The sequence below is a fragment of the Paroedura picta genome, chromosome 9, assembly GCF_049243985.1.
Source record: "Paroedura picta isolate Pp20150507F chromosome 9, Ppicta_v3.0, whole genome shotgun sequence".
Classification (NCBI taxonomy): Eukaryota; Metazoa; Chordata; class Lepidosauria; order Squamata; family Gekkonidae; genus Paroedura; species Paroedura picta.
The window spans coordinates 24,061,990-24,076,423 of record NC_135377.1 but is presented as its reverse complement, the minus strand read 5'-3'; the positions used below and the strand labels follow the sequence as shown (position 1 = coordinate 24,076,423).

The 14,434-nt window shown below is 46.9% G+C and overlaps 1 protein-coding gene across 1 annotated transcript in view; it reads left to right on the top strand.

The window, feature by feature from the left end:
• The first annotated feature begins 7,363 nt into the window (after positions 1–7,363).
• Positions 7,364–14,434, top strand: part of SLC26A7 (solute carrier family 26 member 7) — a 73,100-nt gene continuing 66,029 nt past the window's right edge. The window contains exon 1 of the mRNA XM_077351938.1: positions 7,364–8,051. Coding sequence (XP_077208053.1) covers positions 7,859–8,051 — 193 coding nt within the window. The 5' untranslated portion in view covers positions 7,364–7,858. The remainder of the gene's footprint in view (positions 8,052–14,434) is intronic.

Genomic DNA, 14,434 nt, shown 5'->3' with positions numbered 1-14,434 from the left:
TCTTGTACACAGCTGGCTGTTCAAGGTTGGCAGGGAAGCCACAGGGCACAGTGTCTCCTTATGCAACAAAGCTCTCAGCTGTGAAACCAAAGCAGTTCAGGCCTTGATGCTTCTGTGATAGTCTTGATCCTTAAACAAACAGCAGTAGCCAGAACATAACACATATTCCTGCTTTGTACTGAATCAGACTATTGGTCTATCACAGGGGTAGCCAAACTGTGGCTCTCCAGATGTCCATGAACTATAATTACCATGAGCCCCTGTCTTGAATAGTAGGAATCTGTATTTTCAATGTTTCTGATTCTACATGAGTGAGAAACTTAGTTTTGTGTTTGTCCTTGTAGATATGAGTAACTATCAAGGTATCTCAATGCACAATATATGCTGAGGAACAGAATATGCTTGGTCCTTTTCTTGAAAGTCTGGCTGTTAGAATGGTTGCCTTCTATTCCCAGTTTAGAAAGAATATTTCTCAATGTCACTGTTTCATAACAAACAGCAGAGACTGAGGGAGGGGCACAGGGCGCATTGGTGACAGAGTGACATCACTCCCGGGGGGGCGGGGAGCAGAAGTGATGTCTGCCCTCTCTAGGAATTGATGGAAATGCTATGGTGAAATCATAGTTTTGGGTGATTCCTATAAAGGACCAATATCACTTCCCCCTCAATGGGGAACTGCCAACCTTACCATTTTATTTCAGAAAAATACATTTCTATGGTGTCATTCTAGTTATTGGGTTTTGAGTACTTGCTTATGAGTGAGGCTTCTGGTTTTCTGTGATCATGTTTATCAATTATACTTTGAGCCCTATGGAAAGGCGGTATAAAAGTCCAAATAAATAAATAAATAAATAAATAAATAAATAAATAAATAAATAAATAAATAAATAAATAAATAAATAAATAAATAAATATCTTGATTTAAAAAATGTGATAAGGAACATGTGCTTTTTTGTTAAACAAAAACACCAACTGGCTACCAGATACATTTTCTAGGCTGGCACAGCATTGTTAGTAATACTTTTGCTCCCAGGAGGTACAACCCCTAAGGTTATAATGTTATTTAAGGACTTTAGATTCCCAATGGCCCATTATGCACGGCCGCCGAAACGGCGATTTCGGGTCACATGGAAAACGCGGAGGGGGAAGACGCGATGCACACCGGTTATACACGGGACGGGGCGCGACGGCGGCAAAACCCAGAGTAACCGATTATGCACGCGGCGATCCGGGCGCCGCTTCTGGTTGCGCCCCGGTCACCCGGAAGCTGCGCTTTCTTCCGTGTTTCACTGACGCGGCTTTTTCGGCGGCATGCACTGAAGCTGCAGCCGGTTGCAGCCGGCTCCGTGCGTTATCGGTGATTTTAGTCGCCGCCATTCCACCCCGAATGTGCGTTAAAACCCCCGTGCATAATGGGTCAATAACATGCTAAATCTTGCAGAAGTAATAGTGCTTCGGAGCCCCCTATAGGTAATTTCTCTGCAAGGTCAGGTGACCAGGAAAACCTTTAAAATCTCAGTGGAAGCTTTGGAGATCTGAAACTGTAACAAAGCTACACAGTTGGTAGCGATAATGACTTCATCAGGATTAATTGTCACTCATGTCCTTTTTTTGTGATTCACAGACTGGATGTACTAAAAGCAAGAGCAGGGGTAGTCAAACTGCGGCTCTCCAGATGTCCATGGACTACAATTCCCAGCAACAGCTGGCAGGGGCTCATGGGAATTGTAGTCCATGGACATCTGGAGGGCTGCAGATTGCTTACCCCTGAGCAAGAGCATCTACAGTGTTTAATAACAGAAAAGGAAAGTGACTTAAAATCTCCCTGTCTACCCAGGTGATTGTCAACAAGTGCTTGAAGCATGAAGTTAGTTATGTGAAACTTAGTGGAGAAGACATTCCCTCTGCCCTTGCTCCGAGGCATTTTTTATTCGAATGTAACATGTTTCAGGGCTGAGATTAAAACAGGTTGGGGGGCACAGCCCATGCACAATGATAATCCCAGGGTTTCTCACACCCTCCGCCAGTATGCCCGTGGGGCTTCTAATCCTTGCTCACTTAAGGTAACCAGATTTTAACATTGGCAAAGCGGGACACCATTGACCGGGGGGGGGGGAGGTTCTTGATTAAAAATTTGGTCTATATGGAGCAACAAAAAGTTTCATAGAACGCATAGAATGCAAAAAGAGTATTGTAATATATATATATTTAATTTCAACATTACAATTTGCCAGGTGCCCCCAGATGTCCCTCCAAAAGTGGGACAATCTGGTCACCTTATGCTCACTACATCTGGTGGCAGGGAAAGCCACCCACTGATGATGCTCATCCAAAGAGCTTCTTTTCTCTCTCCTGAGTCTGCTGCTCTTACGTTTGAGGATTATGAATCAAAGAGAAAATGCCTTCTTTCTGCCACTTTCTCTGCGCCATGCATAATTTAATAAACCAGTACAAAACAAGATGTGGGGTTCAGGGTGCCATTCTTCCCCTTCCTTAACACATCGAGGTTTATTGTTAAAATTAGAGACCCTCTTTTAGAAAGAGATGAATGGCTCTCTTATGCTGCTGAGATTAGTTTGAATGTTATTCATTACCCACTGGGATGGAAAAAAAATACCCTTAATGAGTTTTTATATGCCATGTTTTACATGGCTAGCACCTTGTTGCCTAATGGTTTCCAGGACTCGTAAATGCATAGTGTATATTTAAAAAAACAACAAAACAGAAATGCCATTATTTCCGTGCTGTTTTGATGCCATTATAAAATTGTATGATATTTAAATGTCTAGGCATTTACACTGGAATGACAGGAGCGAGATAGCTTTTGAGCATCTGGGAGAAGAAATACGAGCACAGGCACATTAAAGAGTCACTGGGCATTACAGCTATTTTAAAAGAGTCTCCAAAGACAGAGCAATGTAAATTACCAATAAAAGCACTAAAAGACAGCAAAAGGAAGGAGAGATGGGTACAAACTGTGGATTACAAATTGCAGAGATGGAGCAGTTAATTTTTTTAAAATTAGACTAGGCTAACTTATATGTATATTTGGAATGGAAAATTGTAATAGCCTCTGGCCACATGCAATAAACTTCAAACTGAGGCTAACTACCATGCTATGTGCTCTGGTTCTCCATTGTGACCAGCTAGCTTGCTCCCTGAGTTGGATCACTTTTAAAATGCACTGTGTTTTAGGACATGGCTCCAACTGTCCTTTCTATAAAGTACAGGGGAGTGATATCCGTCTTTCCAGTGGAAGGACGATTTGGAACCCTGCTCACCAGCTGTGTTTCCTAGACACCTGCTGTGAACAGCTAATGAGAGGCATGGGCTAGGCAGGGGTAGTCAACCTGTGGTCCTCCAGATGTCCATGGACTACAATTCCCATGAGCCCCTGCCAGCATTTGCTGGCAGGGGCTCATGGGAATTGTAGTCCATGGACATCTGGAGGACCACAGGTTGACTACCCCTAGGGCCTTCTTTTGGCTCGAGGCAGAGCACCTGCTTGGCACAGAGGAGGTCCCAGGTTCTCATCTCCAGTTAAAATGGTCAGGTAGCAGGTGATCTGAAAGACCTCCACCTGAGACCTTGAAGAACTGCGGCCAGGCAAAGTAGATAATACTGTCACTGATTGACAGAGATCTGCTGTCATAGATCTGCAGCATGCATCTGCCTGGGGGTTTTGTGGGAACCAGATGTTCTGCAGATGCATGACATGGGGTTACGAGCAGCAGTTTCTAATCTGTGGAGCCAGGCTTGATTCCACGGTCCTCCACATGCAGCCAGCCGGGTGACCTTGGGCCAGTCATAGTTCTCTTAGGGCTGTTCTTGCAGAGCAGTTCTGTCAGGGCTCTCTCAGCCCCACTTACCTTACAGGGTGTCTTTTGTGGGGAGAGAAAGAGTCAGGTGTTTGTAAGTCGTTTTGGGACTCCTTTGGGTAATGAAAAGCAGGGTTTAAAAAAAAATTTTTTTCTTCTACATCAGATCTCTGCTGCATACTGCCTCTGGACTCTCCCTCCTCTGTGCATCTAAGCAGTGCAGGCTGACTGCTGCATTCTGCTGGGATCTCCTATGTAGGTACAGTTTTCTCTCTGTGTTTCTAATGTGATTGGTCAACTCAATTTGTGGTTTAGTTAAGTGATGGACTAGGGCCTCTGACTGATCCAGGTTTGAATCCCTGTTCTGCCATGGAAGCTCACTGGGTCAGTCACTCTTTCTGTCTACCCCACAGGGTTGTTGTTGTGAGGATCCAATAAAAAGGGGAGAATGTTCTAAGTTATGTGGATTCACCAACGGAGAGAATAAAGTCTGCTGCAAATGAATGGCATAGCTTTCTCTAGGGCAGGTGTAGTCAAACTGCGGCCCTCCAGATGTCCATGGACTACAATTCCCATCAGCCCCTGCCAGCAAATGCTGGCAGGGGCTCAGGGGAATTGTAGTCCATGGGCATCTGGAGGGCCGCAGCTTGACTACGCCTGCTCTAGGGCATTACTGATATTGGTTTCATTCTCTGCAACAGAATTCCTTATTAGGGAATTTAGGGTCAGTGGCTGAAGATCTCCCACCAGCTAATCTCCAGGCAACAGTGCTCAGTTCACCTGGAGAAAATGGCCACTTTGGAAGGCGGTCTCTATGACAATATTCATCCCTGAAGTCCCTCCCCTCCACAAGCCCCACCCACCTCAGGCTCCACCCCCTAAATCACCAGCTACTTTCCAATCTGGAGCTGGCAAACCTAGGACCACTCCATAGTTGCATAACTGGAGAATCTGAAAAATCTCCAGGGAGTTTATAAATCTGATGCTGGTAGTCATGCATCTGAAGCAACCTCCAGCTTTGTTCAAGACATGAGATTTAAATAATTGGCTGCTCCCACTTAAAAGTGCTCTGCTGTCTCACAGGAATTTCAAATATCTCTTTTCCATCCCTGGGTGCAGTTTATCCAGCAGCTGTCATGTTGGGACAGTTATATGTCTTGATGCAACCAGATAAAAGGCAACCATTATTAAAATCCGCGATTGTATCTGCATGCTGTCCAGGGGCTCCTGCTATTTCAATCCATGGTTTGGGGGACAGCCAAAGAATGCTCCATTCAGTCATGTGTTTTGGGTCATCTGCTCTAGGGATGCTGCAGATCTCACGGCAAACACGTTCCACGGTTGAACTTGATGTGAGCCAGTCAATCTGTTTGGTTCATGCTGTCAAAATTAGGTTTCCTCAAAGTTAAGCATGTACAAAGTCACTGCTGGTTCCAACTGACTGGTGAGCATTAAAGTAGTCATTAAAGACTACTTGAGTGCTAACACCAAAGAGTAGGATTTAGTGGCTGACTAAAGCCTTTATTTATTGGTTACAGAGTTATATGTCTTGTGCATGATCTAATCATCTATAGTCATCCTATAGTCTACAAATGCTGGCAGGAACTCATGGGAATTGTAGTCCATGAACATCTGGAGGACCACAGGTTGACTATCCCTGATCTAAATGATCATATATGGTCACGTCACCCCTCCCTCCCCCTCCCAAAATGGCCAATGATGGGGCTGGAGGGGGTGGGGAGGGGAGGGGACCCAGGTGGGTGTGTACAAGCTCTGCTTCCCAACCATATTCTGCATGGCTGTGCCACTTCTGGGGTTTCCCCAAGCCTGAAGAATGTTTCAGGGGTTTCTCAATGGTAAAAAGGTTGAGAGAGGCTGATCTATAGAAACAATTGTCCACTGAGCAGAGCAGTTACACAGCAAGGAAGAGGTGGTAGTAGAACTCCACCGGGTAGCGTGAGAGTGTGCATGCGCAAGAGAGCCAATTGCACTGTATGGCATGGTTAGCAAGAACTGCTGTTAAACAAATGTCCACAAATAAAATCAAACCATTTCTTTATTTCTTTATTATTTATTAAGCTTATAGCCTGTCATTTCCCAAAGACTCCCGACATCTTACAAGATAAAACCCCCATATAAAACCATTGTACCCAAGACGCCTCTACAGCCACAAAGATTGGCAGCCAAAAAGATCCCTACCCCCAAGCATACCTCCCTAGAGGTGGGGGTGCAGATATAATACAGCTAAGCCCGGAGGAGGGGCCATGGTGTGCCTAGCACATGCTGTCCTCAACCAAAGACCTGGTGGAAGAGCTCTGTTTTGCAGGCCCTGAAGAACTGTGACAGCTCCATGAGGGCCCTGAGCTCTCCTGGGAGCTCATTCACCAGGTTGGGGCCAGGATCGAAAAGGCCCTGGCCCTAGTTGAGGCCAGGGATGTTTCCTTAGGGCCAAGGACCTCCAAATCAAATCGATATAAGAAAAAACAACTCTGTTCACAGGTGATGAACATGATGCAAGCTGACTTGACAAGTATTTGAGCATCTGTGCATACACCCAGGACTCCTGGAATCTGGCAAGTGTTGAGGTGGGGAGGGAGCCCTGTGAGCTGTGTATAGGTGCTATCATATTTGTGGGATACCCACACACTTGACCCATAGAAATCACCTTCGTGAACACACATCTTGGATATGCATGGAGTTTTTAAGGCCAACATAATGGACAGAGCTGTGGGGAATTGCAATACGATCCACATGTGCTTCATTTTGACCCTGATCCTTATGACTTTTTGTTGCATGCCTCACATTGAGGACCATTTCATTGTGACATGACAACAACTATTTTTGTGAGAAAGGGCTGTGCTTCAGAAAGAGGAGATATTCTTTGCATGCAGAAGTCCTCCAGTGTAACCCCATCATCTTCCTTTTTTTTTTTTAATTGACTGGAAAGATTTTTTTTTCTGCCATGAGACCCTAGAGTGCTGCTGTCAGGGCAGACAACGAATTAGATGAGCCAGTGGTTTGACTTGGTGGAAAGCAGCTTTGGTTGTGTATAATCAACAGGGGTAATACCTATTTCTGGCTCTCCAGCAAGTCTACCTGCTTAATATCAAATGTCTGTTTCCCACATCCATCGACCACATTTCCAAGTGTATCTTTTAAAAATCTTGGGCATTTGCTTTGTAAAAAAGTAACACAGGATTTTTCCCCTCTTTTTTTGCTTGGCTTGCTGGGGCAGCCTACCTGAAAAGACCTGCCTCTTTCTTTTCCACCGCTATCCAGTGTGCCAAGAGTGGCAGCCTAGTCCTTGAACTCTCCGCTCCAAAGGGAATGCTCTCATTAAAGCGTTACGCTGCCAACAAAGCAAAGCCATTCACGGAACGTGTCTGCCAGCCTCAGGGAACTGGAGCGCTTTCTCATGCATTGATCACCCTTCCTCCCGGGTGGAGGGACAAAACGGGGTCTCTGTGTCGTGTTTTTGCACACACAGAAAACATTTTCTGGAAAGAATGGTTGGCACGGAGGACTCTTGTCTAGCTGGGCACTTCCTGATTGTATTAGCATAGTCCATCCCACATGGAACAGACGCCCAGCAATACCTCATTTTGATGCTGGACCCAGGCCAAAAGAACGAGCACTCCGGTGAATATAAGGAGGAGAATGACTGCAAAGGGAATCATAAACTGTCCTAAGGTTGAGACCACATTGCTGCCGGGGGCAGAAAAATATTATGCTGAACACGAGGAACCTTTAGCCAGTTGCATGGGTGAAAGCAAACATACTTAGCAAGCCTTTGACATTGAAACCAGAGAGAGAGAGAGAGAGAGAGAGAGAGAGAGAGAGAGAGAGAGAGAGAGAGAGAGAGAGAGAGAGAGAGAGAGAGAGAGAGAGAGCAAGTGCTCCTATTGCTTCCTTTCTTTCTTTTTAATAGATCTAAAACTGTAACCAAACAGAAGAATAAGTGGGAACTGATACCAGTCTGGTGTATTTCTACAGAGGAACTTTTATCAAGGGAAAGGGGGGGGGAGCACCCTGGAATAAGCATGACAGGATCAAAGAGGAAAAAGAAAAATGCCATCTGGCGGAAGATCCATGCCCTTCGCTGTGAAGATTTCAAAGCGTGGGGTCTGCGGAGGCTGCCTGTGTTGGAGTGGGCTCCCAAGTACAACTGGAAAACAGACCTGGCCCCCGATACGATTTCTGGGATGATGCTGGCTGTCCAACAGGTGACACAAGGTACTGTCTTGTTGATGCTTTGCCTTGCTTGCTTTGCTTGAGTCTGGCTACTCCCCTTCATGCTTGGATCCTCCCTCGGAGTTTCCGAAGGGGGCAGTTGTGCTGAGCTCGGCCGCACTCCCTGCAACTCAGGCTGCCCCCCTGTGTACATTTACCTGAGATTAAGCCCCACTGATGGTAGTGAGGCTTCCTCCCTAGGGAGCGTTCATAGGGCCTGGCTGTAAAGCTTGCTGCAAGACCTTGGGGTGTCTCCTCTGTAACCCATGTCAGCAGGTGGGTGGGACAAGACTAGTCACCTTTGCCATTCAAGCAGGCAGCAACGACTACCTGTCTGTCAGAGCTGCACTTGTACATGTCTGTGTGCAGACCTGGTTTATAAATTGGGCACTCTCTATCACTCTGTGTATGAGACTGACTATTTCATATATTCCTAGCTCTGTATAGCTCAGTCCAGAGGCTTTTCTTGTTAATGGAATGAAAGGTAACTTTTTGTGAACTCAGCTGCTTTGACTGATGCACCAGCACTGGCTGTACCGTATACCTGCAAATGAGAGAAATGTGCCCACTTCCATTGCAGGGCTGGGAAAAGGACTCTTCAAGTGACCCATGCTACAAACCCCCTAAAGAGCTCCGTGCCTGACTTTGCCTTTCCAGAGATCCTTTCCTTTTAAAATGGAAAGCCAGTGTTGTGAAGTGGTTGTTAGAGTGTTGGAGAAGCAGCTGGGAGACCTGGGTTCGAGTCCTGTTTCAGGCATGGAAGCTAGCTGAGCGATGTTGGGCCATACAGCTGGTCACAATCCTACCTCACAAGGCTGTGGTTAGGATAAAATGCAGGAGACAAGGATGATGTGGGCTGTTTTGGGTCCCTATTGGAGAGAAAAGCCAGGTAGATATGTCTGAAGGAAGAATGCACAATGTCATTTTGGTGCAAGGAAGAACAAAAGCCCCTTTGGTTAACCGCTGCACAAAGTTTTGGGTGCCTCAGTGGGACATTGCCGAATGCTGCTGCCAGACACCAAAGCTGTATCTTCCCGTGGTCATGCTCGTCCCCTGAGATGCTCTGCCTTGCTTTACCTGTGACATAGTCTGAAAAAACTGTTGAAAAACTGTAGTACAAAGCAAGAGGTACTCCAGTGTGGTTTGGCTGCTGTAGTGAGGAAGAAGCCATCTCCCGCATGTACATCTGGATGCAGGTGAAAAATACAAAATCATGACATAGTTTTTGGGGTTTTGAGAAATGGCGATTTCTGCCACGTTATTGTGGTTTATGCTGGGCAATCCCACATAAGATGCCTTGTCAAAAACAGATTCGAGATCATTCAGAAGCCCTCTTGTCCAGATTCTCTTAGCAGCTAGCCCCAGCTCTCATTCATGCCTCGAACATTATAAGCACTCCTTTAATTGAATTATTCTGCAGCTGGAACCAACCGGTTTGTGCTTTTCGAGTAATTAGGAACATCTGCATTGGCACGATTTGCCTTTAAAGTCCTTAATACTGTAGCCTTGTAAAGGATTGTGTTTCGCTGGGATACTTGCATACAATAATTGCAATTAAAAGCCTGCTAATACTGGCACTTTAGAATCCAGGGGAAACATTGACTTAAGACACAGTTAAGGCTTGCCCACACTTCTGGCCAGCCCTTTCTGTGAATCTCCACAAAAATAATTTTTTCCTAGTTAAAATTTTAAACATTCAGGTGATTATTTCTCTCTCTCTTTCTCTCACTCATATATTCCGTTTCGTCGTCATCTTTGACAAATGAACGCATGGCTGGCTGTACAATGAGTTGGGAAGAGGTAGTGAGTGGCCACAGGTGGCAGATTTTGAAGAGAGGCGAACCGCCCTCTGCTTCACCCCCTGCCCCCACAGAAACTTTCTTAAAGGATTCTGGGAAGCTGTCTTGGGCAGTGGTCCCCAACCTTTTTATCACTGGGGACAGGTCAATGCTTGACAATTTTACTGAGGCCCAGGGGGGGGGGTAGTCTTTTGCCGAGGGACGTCGCTGCCACATGAGCCCCTGCTCCACTTGCTTTCCCGCCGGTGCCCCTGACTTCCCACCGCCCACTGGGGGCACTGCCAGCAGCAGCTGCGCAGTGCCACGTCGTGGGGGAGCCCCAGCCACGGTGGCCGCCGGAGAGCACCAAAGGTGAGCTGGCGGCAGAGTGGCAGGGCAGCCCCCGAGGCAGCAGTCGGGGAGGAAGACAAGGAGGAGCTGTGGCCCTGTACCGACTGATCCACGGACCGGTCCTGGTCTCCAGACCGGGGGTTGGGGACCACTGGATGGTTGGGCTGTGTTGGAAACAAGACACTCGGCTGGATCAGACCTTAGCATCCAGCAATGGCCGACCAGATGCTTCTAGGAAGTGTACAAATCTGCAAACAGACCATGAAAGTGCTCTGTGACATCTGGCCAGGGCCATTCTGGCCAGCCATCCCAGCTATTTCTGTTGCCAGACTTCCACAAGCCATCTAAGGCAGCTAATGGCCATCTCATTGCATCTCTTGGCAATCAATCCACGAGTCAGTTCTTCCCAGTATAAAGGAACAAAGTTGGAGTCCGGAGGCACCTTAAAGAGCAGCAAAGCTTCATTCTGGGGGATAACCTTTTGTGTGCGTATACATTTCCTCACATATGTCCCTGTGCATTACAGCTTATACCCCAGAATTAAACTTTGTTGCTCCTAAAGGTGCCACTGGACTCCAACTTTGTTCTGCTGCTTCAGACCGACATGGCTATCCACCTGGGCCATTCCGCACGCATAGGATAATGCACTTTCAATGTGCTTTGGCAGCTGGATTTTCCTGTGCGGAACAGAAAATCTACTTCTAAAGTGCATTGAAAGTGCATTATCTATTGTGTGCAGAATAGGCCCTGGATCTAGGAGCCAACTTGGTGTAGTGGTTAGGAGCGCCGACTTCTAATCTGGTGAGCCAGGTTTGATTCCCCGCTCCTCCTCCACATGCAGCCAGCTGGGTGACCTTAGGCTGGCCACAGCACTGAGAAAGCTGTTCTGACCAACCAGTAATATTAGGACTCATTCAGCCTCACCCACCTCACAGGGTGTCTGTTGTGGGGAGAGGAAAGGGAATGTGATTGTATGCTGCTTTGAGACTCCTTCAGGTAGAGAAAAGCAGTATATAAGAACCAACGTTTCCTCTCCTCCTCCTCCTTCTAACTGTATAAAAGAATGCTTCTTCTCAGCTGTCTTGAATTTGTGACAATAGTAGCATTCTCTGGGTTAAAACAAGTTTTCAGTTGATCCTCTCAGGCCATTTTGGGGGGATACTTTCGTGGAAGAGGAGTGGCCACACTTTGGTTCCCCTTTTCCATGACTCTCTCAGGTTCCAGGTTGCTGCAGTGAGCTCCTTCCAGATGCTTCAGGGCACCCTTGGGTCCAGCAAGGAGCCATTTTGTAGCATTTACCAAATCATGAAAATAAGGTAAGAGGTTTCAAAACCTCTGTTTAGGGAAAACCCACCATTCCTCAGGCAACATGTTTTATTAGACTACGTCTCTCAGAGAAGAAAGCATTTTTATGGTATCTGGAAAATCCATCTGCTTTATTGTTGCTTCAGCCCGTAGTGCCATCGTGTCTTTCTTTCCTTGGATTAACTTGTGATTCAAAAGTATGTTGAATGTTTCTGCCGTCTTCCCTTTCCCCTCCGTTATCTTTGTGGAACGTGTTCAGATGTCACGCTGGTAAGGAAGGACTGCCGTTCACAGCCATTGGAGGGAGTGAGAGAGGCAACTCTTTCTCACACATTTGGCTTCTTTCTCCTACTGGTGTGCCATGTCCCAATGCAAATAAGGGATTACTGAAAACTTGAGAGACGGGGAAGGAATTGAGATAACAGAGTCTCTTGTGGCGCAGAGTGGTAAGGCAGCGACATGCTATCTGAAGCTTTGCCCATGAGGCTGGGAGTTCGATCCCAGCAGCCGGCTCAAGGTTGACTCAGCCTTCCATCCTTCCGAGGTCGGTAAGATGAGTACTGAGCTTGCTGGGGGGGTAAACGGTAATGACTGGGGAAGGCACTGGCAAGGCCACCCCATAATGAGTCTGCCAAGAAAACGCTAGAGGGCGTCACCCCAAGGGTCAGACATGACATGGTGCTTTCACAGGGGATACCTTTACCTTTATCTTTTTAAAGTCTTACTTCCAATGATCTACACATATAGCAGGGAAGAAAACTTTACAAGTTCTGGGAGACCGAGGCTCAGTGATAGATCGTCTGCTTGACAGGAAGAAGGTCTCTGATTTAATCCGGAGGAATTACAGTTACAAGGATCAGGAAGTAGATCATGCAGGAAACCTTTACCTGGGACCCTGGAGGAGCTCTGCTGGGCAGTGCAGTGCCATTGCTAGACCAATGGCCAGATTCAGTATGAGGTGATTTTAAGTGATTATGCATTCTGATGGTGGCTCACTTTGCAGTTCAACCCTCACCCTGCCACATCTTTCCTGCCAAGAATCCCATCACCAATATAATTGCTGTCTCTAATTCCCTCTTCAGGACTGAATACCCATCAGATCCCAACTTTCCATCATCCCAGTTCAGGTCCCCACATGCCAGTGCTTGTTCTTCAAGCTCCTCTCTCAGTCTAAAGTAGCTAACCCCAGTTTGGTGTCGTGGTTAGGAGTGCAGACTTCTAATCTGGCATGCCGGGTTCGATTCTGCACTCCCCCACATGCAGCCAGCTGGGTGACCTTGGGATCGCCACGGCGCTGATAAAACTGTTCTGACTGAGCAGTGATATCAGGGCTCTCTCAGCCTCACCCACCTCACAGGGTGTCTGTTGTGGGGAGAGGAATGGGAAGGCGACTGTAAGCCGCTTTGAGACTCCTTCGGGTGGGGAAAAGCATGAGAGAACCAACTCTTCTTCTTCTTCTTCTTCTTCTTCTTCTTCTTCTTCTTCTTCTTCTTCTTCTTCTTCTTCTTCTTCTTCTTCTTCTTCCTCTTCCTCTTCCTCTTCCTCTTCCTCTTCCTCTTCCTCTTCCTCTTCTTCTTCTTCTTCTTCTTCCTAGCTTAAGCAGCCCTACTTTTGACAATCATGTAATTTTCTTTTCATTTTGTTTGTTACCCTGCTCATTCGTTTTGCGTCCTTTGCACTGGTTTCAGTGAGCATCACGTATCAATAAGCAGCACATGTAGGTACAACACTGTAATTTCTTTGTTTTCCAGCCGATTAGGATGATGTTTTCCCTGACTGTGCTCTTTGCTAATTAGGTCCATTGCGAAAGACAGAGGCTGCTCTGGGCCAGCCTTCCCTGTTCCCCATCTTACCCACCAGGGAGTTCAGCCAGACCCAGGATCTCTGCTTGCTAAGGAGCACAGGAGGAAGAAGGACTCTGGTTCCAAACGCCTCGCCTGAAGAGGAAGCAGAATTGGAGGAGACTAGGATCCTCAGTAGGGTTGTCAATCATTGGGTGGCAATCCCTGCGAGCCTGGGCAGTGGGCAGCATATGAACAATGGTCTGCAGTGTAGGAACATCCTTTCCAGCCGGGTAACCAGAAGTGAAATCACCCTGCGACACTCTAGCATTTCCTTGAAGCTGGATGGTAAAAGCATAGAGTTTCTGAGAAATGCCGGCATGTCTGGCGAAGGGATGACATCACTTCTGGTTATGCAGCCAGAAAGGACATTGTGCCCTCATCAAATGCTGCCCCCCCCCATTTTCTCCCACTGATCTCTTGAGTACTGCTTTGCTGAGGCACGTATGCAAGGGACATCCCTAATCCTTAACCTCTAGACGTGACCTGAAGGTCTCCTGGTATTACAGTTGCTTTCCAGACCATGAGGTCCAGTTTCCCTGGAGAAAATAGCTGCTATGGAAGGTGGACTCTATGGCATTGTACCCGGCTGAAATCCTTCCCTTCCACAAGCCCCACCCTCCTCAGGCTCCACCCCCCCCCCAATCTCCAGGAATTTTCCACCCAGAGCTGGCAAACTTAAGCTGATCTCATAAAGAACAGGCGTGACTTAATAGATCAGCTGGACTTCCCACCATTAACAGCTTTGTCCTAGCTAGACTGAGTTTAGAGCTGGTTCTGTACTTACTTTCCCCCCCTGTTGCCAATCCTGCTGAATTCAGATCGATTTGAACCCAGGCTTTCCTCCTTCCTTTTTCCCGAATTGAAACGGACTGCATTCTATACTGAATTGTGTGGCTGCTCTCTCCTTCCCAGTTGATTGGGGAAGCCCGGAGGGGGGAGGGGAGTGGTGGTCCTGAAGCATTTTTGACCCTCTGAAGTGCAGAGCCATCCATCTTTTTGTTTCCTTCCAAACCTCAGGACAGCAAAAGCATGCAGTTGTGACAGGAAAGACAGTGCTGAGATGGAATGATTAAAATCTTTCTCTCCTCTAAGTGGACTGAGCCGAAAT